Raw genomic sequence first — 15,596 nt, 5'->3', positions numbered from 1 at the left:
TTAGAAAGAACGAGGTATTTTTAACTAACAAATGGTTGATTCAGATCTTAATGAAATTTGAAATTTAGAAGGACCTCGTGTCCTAGAGCTCTTATTTTAAATCTCGACCAGATCCGGTGACATTGGGGGGGGGGGGGTTGGAGGAAGAAACTAGAAATTTTGGAAAACGTTTAGAGTGGAGAGATCATGACACAACTTGGTGGGAAGAATAAGCACAAGTTCTAGATACGTGATTGACATAACCGGATCCGCTCTCTTTGGGGGAGTCGGAAGGGGGGGAGGGTTCCTGTGCTTTGGTGAGTTTGGTGCTTCTGGTTGTGCTAGGATGATGAAAATTGGTAGGTGTATCGGGGACCTGCACAAATTAACTTGATAACAGTCGTTTCCCCGATTCAACCATCTAGGGGGGGCTGGAGGGAGGTGAAATCGCGAAAATTTAGTTATGTTTATCCTATGAATGGATGATTGGATCTAAATGAAACTTGATATATAGAAAGATCTCATGTTTCAGGTGCTCCATTTCTAATTCAGATCGAATTAGGGGACATTAGGGGATGTAGGGGAGAAGTGGAAATCTTGGAAAACGCTTAGAGTGGAGAGATCCAGATGAAACTTGATGGGAAGAATAAGCACAAGTTCTAGATACGTTGAACGGATTGACCAGATCCTATCTATTTGAGGGAGTTGATGGGGGGGGGGGAGATTTCCAGTTGTTTGGCGAGTTCAGTGCTTCTGCACAAACAGCAAAGTCGACAACTCCAATACCGAGTCTAACTTTAGATCCCGACCTCGTCACAAGTGCTGTGTGAGCTCTTGGCTCTTGTTTTTATCAGGATTGGGCAATGATTTTCAATCAACATGATGGGAGGGCCTGTTGTGGGTTTGTTGTGTCTACCCTCTCCTGTCACCCCGCTCCAAAAATTATAGAAATAAATATGGTGTGCCTTTTTTGCTAATTAATTTTAAAAAAATCCACAAAACAAGTTTTTCAAAGAATAGCATTGAGCTCTATTTAGCCAAATAATAAGAAATAGTAATAACAGAAATATTAATAATAAGAGTAATAGTAAGAACAGAAATAGTAATAATAAGAACAGATATAAAGTCAAATAAGCTTTCAAGTGTAGAACTATCACAAACCACTATCAATAAATAAAGGATACTAAAAAAACAAGCAGATTACAATAAATAGCCGATTCAAACTCAAAACGAGCAGAAATTAACATGAGTAGGGCTGATAACCCCCATGCCTTCTCAAGACGAGAACGAAATTTGCGCTTTACTGAAAAAAAGCCGTGGATTGTCAGTTTAATTGACATATACTCAAATTTTTTCCTTAAAGTCTTGATAAAATTGTATTTGCGAAAGCAAAAAAGTGGAAACATTAAAAATTTATTTTGTTTTCAGTAAAGTGCAAATCATGTTTTCAAATGCAAATTATGCAAAAAATATTTTCTTTGGGTTAGTTCAACATCACTTACAACAAGCCCTGTTATTTTCATCTTCACACGCCAAACTGTTCCTAAGATAATGCTGTTACGCTCTTTTGACACCCTGCATACAAACGACACGTTGTGAATCAGTTCACCATCCTCCCTCAAAATCCCTTGAAAATTTCACCTTCATATCCTGAGGTATAGTTGTAATAGTCGTCACAGAGGTAGTATTGATATTCCTAGCAGAAGTATTGAATATCTGTAATATTACAAGCATTATTAGTATTAACATATTGCCTTTTGGTCAGAAGAACATCCTTCTCATCCAGTCCTGGAACTCTCAACTTAATACAGCTAGCCATAGCTATGACATTGCGGGTATGTCTTTTTAATAACCTGCATCTTCATATAATTTTTGAAATTTTTATCTCAATGCTATTAACCTTACAAGTAGTTGCAATAGAAGTGGTAGTAGTACTAGTAAATGTTGCAGTAACAATAATATTAGTAGTAGTGTGCACATATTGCCTTTTGGTGAGACAATCTTCACCTTTAAGGATTCTCTGAAAGTTAAAACTTAATATCTAAGTCAATTTTCGAGATATGCTATTTGACAGTGTGCTTGCACATAGCGTCTTTTGATTTAGTTCGAGTTTCCCCTCAATATTGTAAATGTAGTAGTAGTAGTGGTGGTAGTTGTAGTAGTAGTGGTTGCATGCAAATAAAGTCTTTTTGATCATATCCCTTATCATTTCCTGAATTTTCCAAATTAATATAATCAGTGATTCCTGTGTTACACCCTTCTGACAATCCGTGTTCACATAACGTGTTTTGATTTAGTTCAACATTCTCTGAAAGGCTCACTGGAATGCCCTACATCTTATTGGAAAGTAAAGGTAAAAAATTCATACCTATCGCAATAACATATACTATGTGTAAACAATAATACCCAGCGTAATACCCTGAGTTTTTCTTGGGATATTGCATAGTCACCATTTTGACAATCTGTAAACACAAAATGTATCTTTGTACAGTTTTCAACCCCCTCAACTTTCCCTGAAGGTTTCAACGTAATACCCTATTCTATTCCTGAGATATTGCATCTGTGCCATTTTGACAACTTGCATGCACTTAATTTTTTTTTCAGTTAGTTTGATAATAGCTGTATTAGTAGTAGCAGTTGTAATTGTCACAATAGCAGCTCCAAGCAGTTGCAGTAGCAGTCACAAGTGGTCTCAGTCACTGTGTCAAGTTTTAGTAGTCGCGGTCGTAAGTAGCTTGATAATAGCTGTATTAGTAGTAGCAGTGTAGCAGCTCCAAGCAGTCGCAGTAGCAGTCACAAGTGGTCTCAGTCACTGTGTCAAGTTTTAGTAGTCGCGGTCGTAAGTAGCTTGATAATAGCTGTATTAGTAGTAGCAGTGTAGCAGCTCCAAGCAGTCGCAGTAGCAGTCACAAGTAGTCTCAGTCACTGTGTCAAGTTTTAGTAGTCGTGGTCGTAAGTAGCTGCATATGTAAGTAATTGTTTCAGAAAGAGTTCAGAAAAGAGCTCTAGTGATAGTTTTGAAGCCCTGTTGCATGAAGAGCTGCTGACAAAGTTTAAAATGCGAACTTTGGAAAAAAGAAGAGAGAAACTCTGCATGGATTTCAGAAGAAAATCTCTGATCCACCCAATCCACAAAACCATTCCCCCCCCCCTCAAACCACAACAAAACGATTCCCACGCAGGGATGCAGTGCCTGTTGAGAAACTTCAGCCGGTAGACTGTGCCCATTAGCGGTTAGCGAAGAGTTTTATACCTAGTTTTGTAAAAATGTATTACGAAAGTCAGGAGGAATAACTAGTGTTTTGTTTTCTTCTTTTTCGCGTCGCTTATTAATGTGACTATACCAAAGAAATTTGGCAGTGCCATGAAAATTTTTGCGAAACTAAAAGTTTATATATACATATATATATATATATATATATATATATATATATATATATATATATATATATATATATATATATATATATATATATATAGTTCACCATCCATCCTCACCATCAGTCGCAGTCGCAAGTAGTCGGAACACGATTAGTTGCAATCACAAGTAGTTATAAACGTAAGCAGTAACAGTCGTAATAAGTCAAAGTTCCATTTATAAATAGTCGCAGTGTCAGTAGCATGACTAGTAGTTGTAGTAGCCTCGAAAGGTTCAGTTTAATACCTTCAACCGTTATTGAGATATTGTTGACACCTCATTTTTACAATTTATATGTATGTAATCGGTTTTGATTCAGTTCAATATACACCCTAACATCCCCTGAAAGTTTCAACTTAATACCCTTAGCCATTTAAGAGACATGGCAGATACCCTTTTTAACATCTATATGTAGTTAAAAATCCCCCCTCGACATGCCCTGACATTTTCAAATTAATACTTGGAATTGTTCCTAATATATGACAATTACGCCCTTCTCGCAAAACTTGGATGGACATAGTCTCTTTTGATTTTGTTCAAAATCCCATTAACATGCTCGAAAGTTCTAAGGTAACACAACTAGCTGTTCCTGAGATATTGAAAATATGTTCTTTTTACAATCTGGATCCTCATAGGACCTTTTGATTTAGTTTTTACACTCCCCTCAGCTCTCCCTGAAAAACAAAACTTAAATTCCTAATCCTTTCCAGAGACATTGTATCTCTGTCATTTTTACAGCCTGAATGTGCTTAAACTCTTGATTTAGTTCGATAGCAGAAGAAGCACTAGTTGTAGTAGCCCTAAGAGTATCAACTCAATAACCTCAGTTGCTCCTGAGATATTGTTGGTACGCCTTTTTGAAAACCAGCATGTGCATGGTGCCTTTTGATTTAGTTATATTAACAACACAAACTTTCACTAAATGTTTCAATTTGATACCCTATTCTGTTCCTGAGTTCTTGCATATGAGCCACTTTGACATGCTGGATTCACTTAAATTTTTTTGATTTAGTTCCATAGTAGTAACAGTAGCAACGGTAGTAGTAGGAGGAGCAGCTGTTTTAAAAGTTTCAATTTAATACCCTCAGCCGTTCCCAAAATAATGCTGAACCGCCCTCTTGACAACCAGTATGCAACAAGTGCCTTTTCATTTAGTTATACTAAGCTTTCTTTGAAAGTTTCAACATACCCTACTCGCTGCCCAAGATATTATGTTTATGCTTGAAACTTTCCTCCGCATGGAATTTCGCATATTTTGAATCAGCATAAAACAAGAGCTAAGAGCTTATATGGTGGCACTTGTGATGAGGTCGAAAGAGCCAAGAACCAAGAGCTCATATGGTATGAGCTCTAGCAAAATTCTAAGAATCAATAGATTGCTTTAAAAGAAAAAATCAGAGGCTTATTGCCGGACGGGATTTAAAATAAGAGCTCTGAGTCACGAATCCTTCTAAATATCAAAATTCATTAGGATCCGATCACTCATTCGTAAGTTAAAAATACTTACAATTTTTCTAAATTTTCCTCTCCCTTCAGCCCCCCCCCCAGATGGTCGAATCGGGGAAAACGACTTTATCAAGTCAATTTGTGCAGCTCCCTGACACGCCTACCAATTTTCATCGTCTTAGCACGTCCAGAAGCACCAAACTCGCCAAAGCACTGAACCTCGCCACCTAGCTCCACCAAAGAGAGCGGATCCGGTTCGGTTAAGTCAATCACGTATCTAAGACATTTATAAGCGTTTTCCAAGATTTCCGGTGTCCCCCTCCATCTACCCCAAATGTCCAAAGATCTGATCGGGATTTGAAATAAGAGCTCTGAGACATGAGTTGCTTCTAAATATTAAATTTCGTTAAGATCCGGTCACCCGCTCTTAAGTTAAAAATACCTCAATTTTTCTGTTTTTCCAAATTAGCAACCCCCAGCTCACTCAAAGAGAACGGATACAACAGTCATCAGTCGACTGGTCATTCACGGGATTGACATAGACACAACTTTGGAAGATCTAGAAGCACCACCTTTAAGCGAAGAAGACGTGGAATCGGACACATAGACCAAAAATGAACCACTGTATATTAATCACAAAAAATGAAATCATTTCTAAAAATTTTAACTGGCATAAAAAAACTGATCTTTTTATTATTGTTTGAATAAATTGGAATTTGTTTTATATATGTTGTTCTATATTTATTTTAAAAACCAAGTCTGAGGTTTTTTTAACACTTTTTTGAAAAAATATAGAATATAAACCTCACCCCGCTGCCAGCGGGCCTCATGGAGCTTCGCTCTATAGATAATGTTACCTGTAAGCAAGCCCACTTTACGCATTTTTAGTTTCATTGAAGGGGGATTTAGAAAGGTAAAAAATAAATGCGCTTTTCTAATAATAACAGAGAAACAATATGCGATCATCAGAATCTTGCTATATGCAGTAATACACACTTTAGAAAACTTGTGACGAAACTAAACATTTACCCTAAGCTGAAATAAACTAACGAAAGAGGGGGGTAGTGTCAGATAAACCACCCTGATGTTTGGAAAGACCATAAAATAACTTGTTACTTAGGCCATGTAACATACCAAACAGTCGAGCTGTTAGCTGAATGTACGATCTGACCAAACCGGTTTCATAGCCACAAGGACAAATGACGGGAGACAGAATGCATTGGACTTGTATGACTTCCGCCAAATATGTGTACATCAGGGGGGTGGGGGTAAGGTTTGGTTTTTAACCCATTTCTGATATATATTCTCCCCCCCCCCCTAATTTGCAAATATATAGCCCAAATTATACTATTGTATAAACTAAAGTATTATATTTACATTATGTTTTGGTGTATTTCATTATGATTAACGTAACCACACTTCTTGAGTGTGTTAGGTATAATACATAAGTACCAGTAATTTTCTTTCAAAAGGCCACAGACTAATAGAACCAATTTTCGTTGTTTTTTAAGTTAATCACCCTCCCCCCCCCTAAAAACGAAGCAAGAGCCTGTGTATGTACCTGCAGTCCTTTGAGTCTGTAAGGCTATCGAAATATTCAACACCCGACTTCAGAATAATATCAAAAATGATTACCTTGCCCTTTTGAATTATCGATACCGTTCTTTATAGGTAGGAATTTTTTCATACATTTCAGTTACAATTTTATCCTTATCTTTTGACATAGATTCTTTGAATGACCTGCTCATCAGATTCATGGAAAACGTTTTAAATACGTATTTAAATTGTGCATTTGAAAAGGCGGCCTTTGAAACAGGTGAGCAATAACTGGGGTCCGCGTTGTCTGTGCCCAAAGGACATGGGAACTAATTAAAAGTCAATAGCTAAGTTCATGAAAGTAAAATCATCATTGATGACTGCCACAGTGTAAAAATATTTTCCCTTTACTGTGCTGACTGCATAGATGACTGGCACAGTTACATCCGCAGAACTTTGCTTCTTAGGGAATTCCAATTTCGTCAGCAATAGTTACAGCTTAGGAGTATAAGCCTAGAGAAGGAAACATGTTAAGAAAACATTACAGAATACGCACAATAGCTGTAGCTAACACCTTTTGCATGGATCCCCCCTATACTTTGCCGCCAACCCACCTTCCCTTAAAAAGCAAATATATAGTCCAAACTATATAAAACCAATGCATTCTGTCACCCATCACTTGTTTTCCGGTTCTTCTTTTAAACAGTTAATTCAATTAATAAGTATAAGGTATGAAACAAGAGAGACGCATTGGGAGAATAGAGGGGAAATATATAATTTCGACTGTATATTTACACATTAAGGGGGGGGGGGGGGTAAAATATAGGGAGTTCCATGCAAAATCTGTTTGCTACAATTGTTATGCATATTGTGTTCTTATCATGCTTCCTTCTCAAACATGTTTCCTTCTTAACTCGTAAGTTAAAAATACCTCATTTTTCTAATCTTTCAGAATTAAGCCTCGCCCCCACTCCCCCAAAGAGAGCGGATCCGTCCCGGTTATGTCAATCACGTATCTAGGACTTGTGCTTATTTTTCCCACCAAGTTTCATCCCGATCCCTCCACCCTAAGCGTTTTCAAAATTTTAGGTCCCCCCCTCAATTCCCCCCAATGTCACTAGATCCAGTCAGGATTAAAAATAAGAGCTCTGAGACACGATATACTTCCAAACTTCAAATTTAATTAAGATCCGATCACTCCTTCGTAAGTTAAAAATACCTCATTTTTCTAATTTGGGCAGAATTAACCCTCCCCAACTCCCCCAAAGAGAACAGATCCGTTGCGGTTATGTCAATCACATATCTAGGACTTGTGCTTATTTTTCCCACCAAGTTTCATCCCGATCCCTCCACTCTAAGCGTTTTCCAAGATATTAGGCTCCCCCCTCAATTCCCCCCAATGTCACCAGATCCAGCCGGGATTTAAAATAAGAGCTCTGAGACACGATATCCTTCCAAATTTCATTGAGATCCGATTCCGTAACTTACAAATACCTCATTTTTTCTATTTTTTCAGAATTAACCCTAGCCCTCCCCAACTCCCCAAAACAGAAAAGATCCGTTCCGGTTATGTCAATTATGTATCTAGGACTTGTGCTTATTCTTCCCACCAAGTTTCATCCCGACCCCTCCACTCTAAGTGTTCAAGTTTTAGGTTTTCCCCTCCCGACTCCCCGCCCCCGTCACCAGATCCGGTCGGAATTTAAAATAAGAGCTCTAAGACACGATATCCTTCTAAACATCAAATTTCATTGAGATCCGATCACCCGTTCGTAAATTGAAAATACTTCATTTTTTCTAATTTTTAAGAACTACCCCCCCCCCCCCCAACTACCCCAAAGAGAGCGAATCAGTTCCGATTATGTCAATCATGTATCTGGGACTTGCGCTTATTTTTCCCATCAAGTTTCATCCCGATCCCTCCACTCTAAATGTTTTCCAAGATTTTAGGTTTCCCCCTCAACTCCCCCCAATGTCATCAGATCCGGTCGGGATTTAAAATAAGAGCTCTGAAACACAATATCATTCCAAACATCAAATTTCATTAAGATCCAATCACCCGCTAATAAGTTAAAAATACTTCATTTTTTCTATTTTTTCCTAATTAACCGGCCCCCCACTCACCCTCCCCCCAGATTGTCAAATCGGGAAAACGACCATTTCTAATTTAATCTGGTCCGGTCTCTGATATGCTTGCCAAATTTCATCGTCCTAGCTTACCTGGAAGTGCCTAAAGTAGCAAAACCGGGACTTTATGTTTCCCAGTCCAACTCCCCCCAATGTCATCAGATCCGGTCGGGATTTAAAATAAGAGCTCTGAGACACAATATCATTCCAAACATCAAATTTCATTAAGATCCAATTACCCGCTCATAAGTTAAAAATACTTCATTTTTTCTATTTTCTGCGAATTAACCGGCCCCAACTCCCCCCCCCCCCCAGATGGTCGAATCGGGAAAACTACTATTACTAATTTAATCTGGTCCGCTCCCTGATACGCTTGCCAAATTTCATCGTCCTAGCTTACCTGGAAGTGCCTAAAGTAGCAAAACCGGGACCGACAGACCGACAGAATTGGCGATTGCTATATGTCACTTGGTTAATACCAAGTGCCATAAAAAAACGAATCGTATTAATTGTTATCAGAATTTTTTTTATATATAGTTTCTGTTACTATTGGGCCGAGTTGCTCCTTACTTGCCTTTCGTTACCATGAACTGTTTGATATTTGGTTCAGCGAAATTGGTATGCATTTTAGTCTTTGTCCCGCTTTTAGAACGACTACTTTCAAAACATCAAAACACAAAACATGGCTATTTCCTCCTAGAAATTTTGATACAACATTCACACATAGGTGCTCTACTTCCAAGAATAAGGAGGCTAATTAGAAGTTTTTCTAAGTGAGGGGAGGCTACTTCCCTAAATATCCCCTCCCCCTAAATATCAAATATATACACTGAATTGTATACACGCAATGGATTTTCCATACATGACTCTTGTCAAATTGATTGACGTATGGAAAAGGAATTTTTTGGAAGGAGATAAAGATACTAGAACAAAAAGAGACACTTTTGTAGATTGCTAGTTTTATGTTTGTTTTATGGTTTTCTCCAAATTTTGGACAATTCATTCTCAGCTCCCCTCCCATCTAATGTTCTCATATAGCCATATGCGATGTAAAAAAAAAAACTTCATAAACCAAGGAGGGTAATTGGAAGTTTTTCTAAGGGAGGGGGCTAAATGTCTAAAAAAGTGTGTGCTCTCTCCAAAATTTTTAATTTTCCTAAGAGAGGGAATCTTTGAGACCACTTTTAAAAGGAGTCCTTCCCCTCCGTTTGTATGAGTATGTCGGTAGAATAATGTACAAACGATGTATTTACATTCTTACATTCTCCAGGAGAGCACTAAATTTTTCTAGATTCCTTTTCTTTATAGTATGGACAATAAATAGCGTAGATGCTTTGGCAAGGTGTACAAAATTATCACCTGTGAGAGGCCCCATAGCATAGATTCCCTACTCAGTCACATATCCTATGCTGAAGTAATTCGTAGAGACGTGATTATCAATTGTTGCTAAATAGGTATCTGATACTCATCCTTATTCAAAATCTGGTTTAGGCCTAAAGTTTCTCTTCGAAGTTGATACAACTTCATGTTGACAAAGAGGCCTATATCCAGGGTAACTCTCGTCACCATTAACCATCACTTGGTAAATCTTGGGATACTCGGGCCTTTCGGGGTACATAGTTTGTGGTAACTGGTGATAATTCACAACTGGATCTACAGTACCTCTTCGGAAGCTACGTATAACAGGTCGAATAATGGTGTGCTGCAAAAGCACAGTTTACAGTAATTAGATCCATGTTGACGATCAAAACTGGATCAGCTTTATCGTAGCAGAAACTCTTCTTAGTCTGTTCACAAGAAGAAGAAGAAGAAGTTTATTATTCAATACAATACAAAATACAATTCAAAATAGAATTACAATACACTTATTCACCTCCGAAAGACTCCATGGCCAGAAATACAAGGGGGATACAAAAAAAATACAAGTAACAACTACAATATAAGCAATATATATAAGGGGGATACAATATAAGTAACAACTACAAAAAACAAGAGCTAAGAGCTCGTATGGCACTCGTGACGAGGTCGGAAGAGCCAAGATCTCATATGGTATGAGCTCTGGAAAAATACTAAGAATCAATAGATTGATTTAAAAGGAAAATCAGAGGCTTTATGCCGGTCGGGATTTAAAATAAGAGCTCTGAATCACAAGGTCTTTCTAAATGTCAAAATTCATTAAGATCCGATCACCCACTCGTAAGTTAAAAATACCTCAATTTTTCTAATTTCTCATCTCCCTTCAGCCCCCCAGATGATCGAATTGGGGAAAACGACTTTATCAAGTCAATTTGCACAGCTCCCTGACACGCCTACCAATTTTCATCGTCCTAGCACGTCCAGAAGCACCAAACTTGCCAAAGCGCTGAACCCCACCACCTAACTCCCCAAAAGAGAGCGTGCCCAGTCCGGTTGCGTCAATCACGTATCTACGACATTTATAAGCGTTTTCCAAGATTTCTGGTTTCCCCCTCCAACTCCCCCATGTCAACAGATCTGTTCAGGATATGAAATAAGAGCTCTAAGACATGAGTTCCTTCTAAACATCAAGTTTCATTAAGATCCGGTCACTTTCTTTATTGAAAATACCTCAGTTTTTTCTAATTTTTCCAAATTAAAAACTCCTCGTTCCCCAAAGAGAACGGTTTCATACCAATTATGTCAATCTCGTATCTATAACTTGTGCTTATTCTTCCCATCAAGTTTCATCCTGATCTCTCCACTCTAAGCGTTTTCCAAGATTTCTGTTTCCCCCCTCCAATCCTCTATGTCCCCGGACCCGATTCGAATTGAAAATAGAGCATCTGAGGCATAAGATTCTTCTTTATGTCAAGTTTCATTAAGATCTGATCACCCATTCGTAAAGTACCTCGATTTTCACGTTTTCCAAGAATTCCGGTTTCCCCCTCCAACTCCCTTCAATGTCACCGGATCTGGTCGGGATTTGAAATGAGAGTTCTAAAGCACAAGATCCTTCTTGTACTTTAGCTTGTGCTTCAAAGTGCTTCAAATTTCATTAAGATCTGATCACCCGTTCGTTAGTTACAAATACCTCATTTTTTATAATTTTTCCAAATTGCTCCCCCCCCCCAACTCCACCAAAGAGAGTGGATCCGGTCCGGTTATGTCAGTCACCTATCTTGGACTTGTGCTTATTCTTTCCACCAAGTTTCATCCTGATCTCTCCGCTTTAAGCGTTTCCCAAGATTTCCGCCCCCCCCCCCCTAATGTCACTTGATCCGGTCGGGATTTAAATAAAAGATCTTAGTTGCGAGGTCCTTCTATATATGAAATTTCATTAAGATACGATCACTCTTAAGTTAAAAATGCCTCATTTTTTATAAGTAATTTTAGAACTAACCCTCCCCCCAACTCCCCCAAAGAGAGTAGATCCGTTTCGATTATGTCAATCCCGTATTTAGGACTTGTGCTTATTTTTCCCACCAGGTTTCATCCCGATCCCTCCACTCTAAGCATTTTCCAGTATTTTAGGTTCCGCCCCCTCCCCCAACTTCCCCTTCACTGGATCCAGTCAGGATTTAAAATAAGAGCTCTGAGACATGATATCCTTCCAAACATCAAATTTCATTAAGATCCGATCACTCCTTCGTGATCGGTAAAAAATACCCTATTTTTCTAATTTTTCAGAATTAACCCTCCCTCCCCCAAAGAGAGTGGATCCGTTCCGGTTATGTCAATCACGTATCTAGGACTTATGCTTCTTTTCCACACCAAGTTTCATCCCGATCCATCCACTCTAAGCCACTTAGAAGGAACTCATGCCTCAGAGCTCTTATTTCAAATCCTGACCAGATCTGTTGACATTGGGGGGAGTTGGAGAGGGAAACCGGAAATCTTGGAAAACGCTTATAAATGTCGTAGATACGTGATTGACGTAACTGGACTAGATTCGCTCTCTTTGGGGGAGTTAGGAGGTGGGGTTCAGTGCTTTGGCGAGTTTGGTGCTTTTGGACGTGCTAGGACGATGAAAATTGGCAGACGTGTCAGGGAGCTGCACAAATTGACTTGATAAAGTTGTTTTCCCCGATTCGACTATCTGGCTGGTTGAAGAGGGGGGGAATTAGAAAAATTGAGGTAATTTTAACTTACGAGGGGGTGATCAGATCTTAATGAATTTAGTATTTAGAAGGACCTCGTGACTCAGAGCTCTTATTATAAATCCCGACCGGCATTAAGCCTCTGATTTTCCTTTTAAAGCAATCTATCGATTCTTCGAATTTTGCTAGAGCTCATACCATAATAGCTCTTGGCTCTTGGCTCTTCCGACCTCGTCACAAGTGTCATATGAGTTCTTGGCTCTTGTTTAGCATGTAGGTCGTTCTAGGTTAAATTAATAATTACAAAGATGCAAACTTGGCCTGAAACTAGAGGCTTTCCTCAAGGGGCAATCCACTTCCACTGGTTATTTAACCTCTTTCTAGACTGAGTGTTTTCAACACATCTTTTGGTCTTTATGCTGATGATGTGATTATTTGGAAAGCTGGTTAAAATTATAGTGGCACATTCACTAGTGTCCAATGGAATTCAATGCGATGTGTGCTTCTCCTGAGTCTCTTGGGAGAAATTGGCTTTTAGAGACATAACCAAGAGCTCCTCGATATCTTGTAAAGAATACTCCCGTTCCATTTTTTTTTTTTTTTTTTTTTTTTTTTTTTTTTTTTTTTTTTTTTTTTTTTTTTTTGGTTGGGCTTATTTTGAATTAAATAAAAAAAAGTTTTTTTTTTAACGGAAAATAAGGAGCGACATTAAAACTTAAAACGAACAGAAATTACTTCGTATATGAAAAGGGATGCTTCCTCATCAACGCCCCGCTCTTTACGCTAAAGTTTGACTCTTTCTCTTAGCTCTACTTTTTAAAACAGTAACCTAACTGAACAATAAATATTATTAAGTCCTGTGGTGGTGCAGTGGATTTGACCTTAGCTTGGTAATACGGGACCCAGAGATCGAATCGCGCTGCAGGAATGCACTGCAGGGCCGACGCAGGGACCTTAGTAGTCAAGAAGCGTCGTTAATTCTTAAATAAATAAATATTATTAAAAATTAAATCAATGCTTGGCCATAAAGTTAATGATCTTTTAACAAACTATTGCCCAACGAGTATCTTTTTAAAAGTCCCTTCTCTGGAAAATTATGCCATGTTTCCCTGACTTTAAAGCATAGTTCTCTGAAGTTTCACTTATTATTTCAACAGAGAAAAATTGTATTTCCCTTTGTTTAATCTTCGAAAAATTGAGTCTCATCATTGTTGATGAGATAGCTGCAACCTAGTCAAAAAACAACATATCCCAAAGTAAATCAAACAGTTCGTTGTAACGAACTGTAGTAAGGAGCGACCCGGCTCAATAGTAACCAAAACTCTAAAAAATGGAATTTTGATACCAATAGCTACATTAAAAGAATCGCATTTTAATGCTGGTTTTAAATATATAAGTTTCATCAAGTTTAGTCTTACCCATCAAAAGTTACGAGCCTGAGAAAATGTGCGTTTTTTTAGAAAATAGGGGGAAACGCCCCCTAAAAGTCATAGAATCTTAACGAAAATCACACCATCAGATTCAGCATATCAGAGAACCCTACTGTAGAAGTTTCAAGCTCCTATCTACAAAAATGTGGAATTTTGCATTTTTTGCCAGAAGGCAGATCACGGATGCGTGTTTATTTGTTTTTTTGTTTTTTTTTTTCTTTTTCTTTTTCCCAGGGGTGATCGTATCGACCCAGTTGTCCTAGAATGTTGCAAGAGGGCTCATTCTAACGGAAATGAAAAGTTCTAGTGCCCTTTTTAAGTGACCAAAAAAATTGGAGGGCAACTAGGCCCCCTCCCACGCTAATTATTTTCCCAAAGTCAATGGATCAAAATTCTGAGATAGCCATTTTATTCAGCGTAGTCGAAAAACCTTATAACTATGTCTTTGGGGACGACTTACTCCCCCACAGTCCCCTTGGGAGGGGCAACAAGTTACAAACTTTGACCTGTGCTTACATATAGTAATGGTTATTGGGAAGTATACAGGCGTTTTCAGGAGGATTTTTTTGGTTTGGGGGAGGGGTTGAGAAGAGGGGGATATGCTGGGGGAACTTTCCTTAGAGAATTTGTAATGGGAGAAGAAAATTTCCATGAAGGGAGAGCAGGATATAGGCTACTAGCATTATTTAAAAAAAAACAATTAAAAAATAAAAGTGAAAAAGCTTTTTCAGCTGGAAGTAAGGAACAGCAATAAAACTTAAAACAAACAGAAATTATTACCCATATGAGGGGCTCACCTCCTTCTAATACCTCGCTCTTTACGCTAAAGTATTCTCAGTAATTCCAACTACTTATTCTACGGCTTTTGTGATTCAGGGGGTCATTCTTAATGAATTGGGATAAAATTTAAGTTTTAGTGTAAAGAGAGAGGTACTGACGATGGGGCGAATCCCCTCATATATGTAATAAAAACATGAGAATACAAAAGTTCTTTACGTAAGCTAATTTATAAGTTACGTAAATCTTTTACCAATAAAAAGATTCGTAAAAAATTAAATGTTCTAGTTGCCTTTTTAATTAACCAAAAAATCGGTGGGCAACTAGGTTTCGTCCCCCGCTCTTTTTTTCTCAAAATCATTCGATCAAAATTATGAGAAAGCCATTAAGCCAAAAAAAAAAATATGTAAATTTCGTTTTGATTATTCCTCTGCGGAGAGCCAAAATCAAAACATGCATTGATTCAAAAACGTTCAGAAATTAAATAAAAAAAAACAAGTTTTTTTAACTGAAAGTAAGGAGCGACATTAAAACTTAAAACGCACAGAAATTACTTCGTATATGAAAGAGGCTGCTTCCTCATCAACGCCCCGCTCTTTACGCTAAATTTTTTTACTGTTTTAAAAAGAAGAATTGAGAGAAAGAGTCAAACTTTAGCGTAAAGAGCGGGGCGTTGATGAGGAAGCAGCCTCTTTCATATACGAAGTAATTTCTGTGCGTTTTAAGTTTTAATGTCGCTCCTTACTTTCAGTTAAAAAAACTTGTTTTTTTTATTTAATTTACTACTCAAGATAGCAGGATTCATGTAATAATAAACATTGTAGTTAA

At 38.0% G+C, this 15,596-nt stretch overlaps 2 protein-coding genes across 2 annotated transcripts in view; one reads left to right on the top strand and one right to left on the bottom strand.

Annotated features, from left to right (window-relative positions):
- The window catches only part of LOC136032667 (vacuolar protein sorting-associated protein 26B-like), a 65,700-nt gene extending 64,097 nt beyond the window's left edge, over positions 1-1,603 (bottom strand). Inside the window, exon 1 of the mRNA XM_065712954.1 lies at positions 1,482-1,603. Coding sequence (XP_065569026.1) covers positions 1,482-1,502 — 21 coding nt within the window. The 5' untranslated portion in view covers positions 1,503-1,603. The remainder of the gene's footprint in view (positions 1-1,481) is intronic.
- The window catches only part of LOC136032668 (uncharacterized), a 49,650-nt gene that overhangs the window by 12,090 nt on the left and 21,964 nt on the right, over positions 1-15,596 (top strand). The gene's annotated exons all lie outside the window — the stretch shown is intronic.

The sequence above is a fragment of the Artemia franciscana genome, chromosome 11, assembly GCF_032884065.1.
Source record: "Artemia franciscana chromosome 11, ASM3288406v1, whole genome shotgun sequence".
Taxonomy (NCBI): Eukaryota; Metazoa; Arthropoda; class Branchiopoda; order Anostraca; family Artemiidae; genus Artemia; species Artemia franciscana.
Note: the sequence above shows the minus strand (reverse complement) of the source record. Positions and strands in the feature narration are given on the sequence as shown.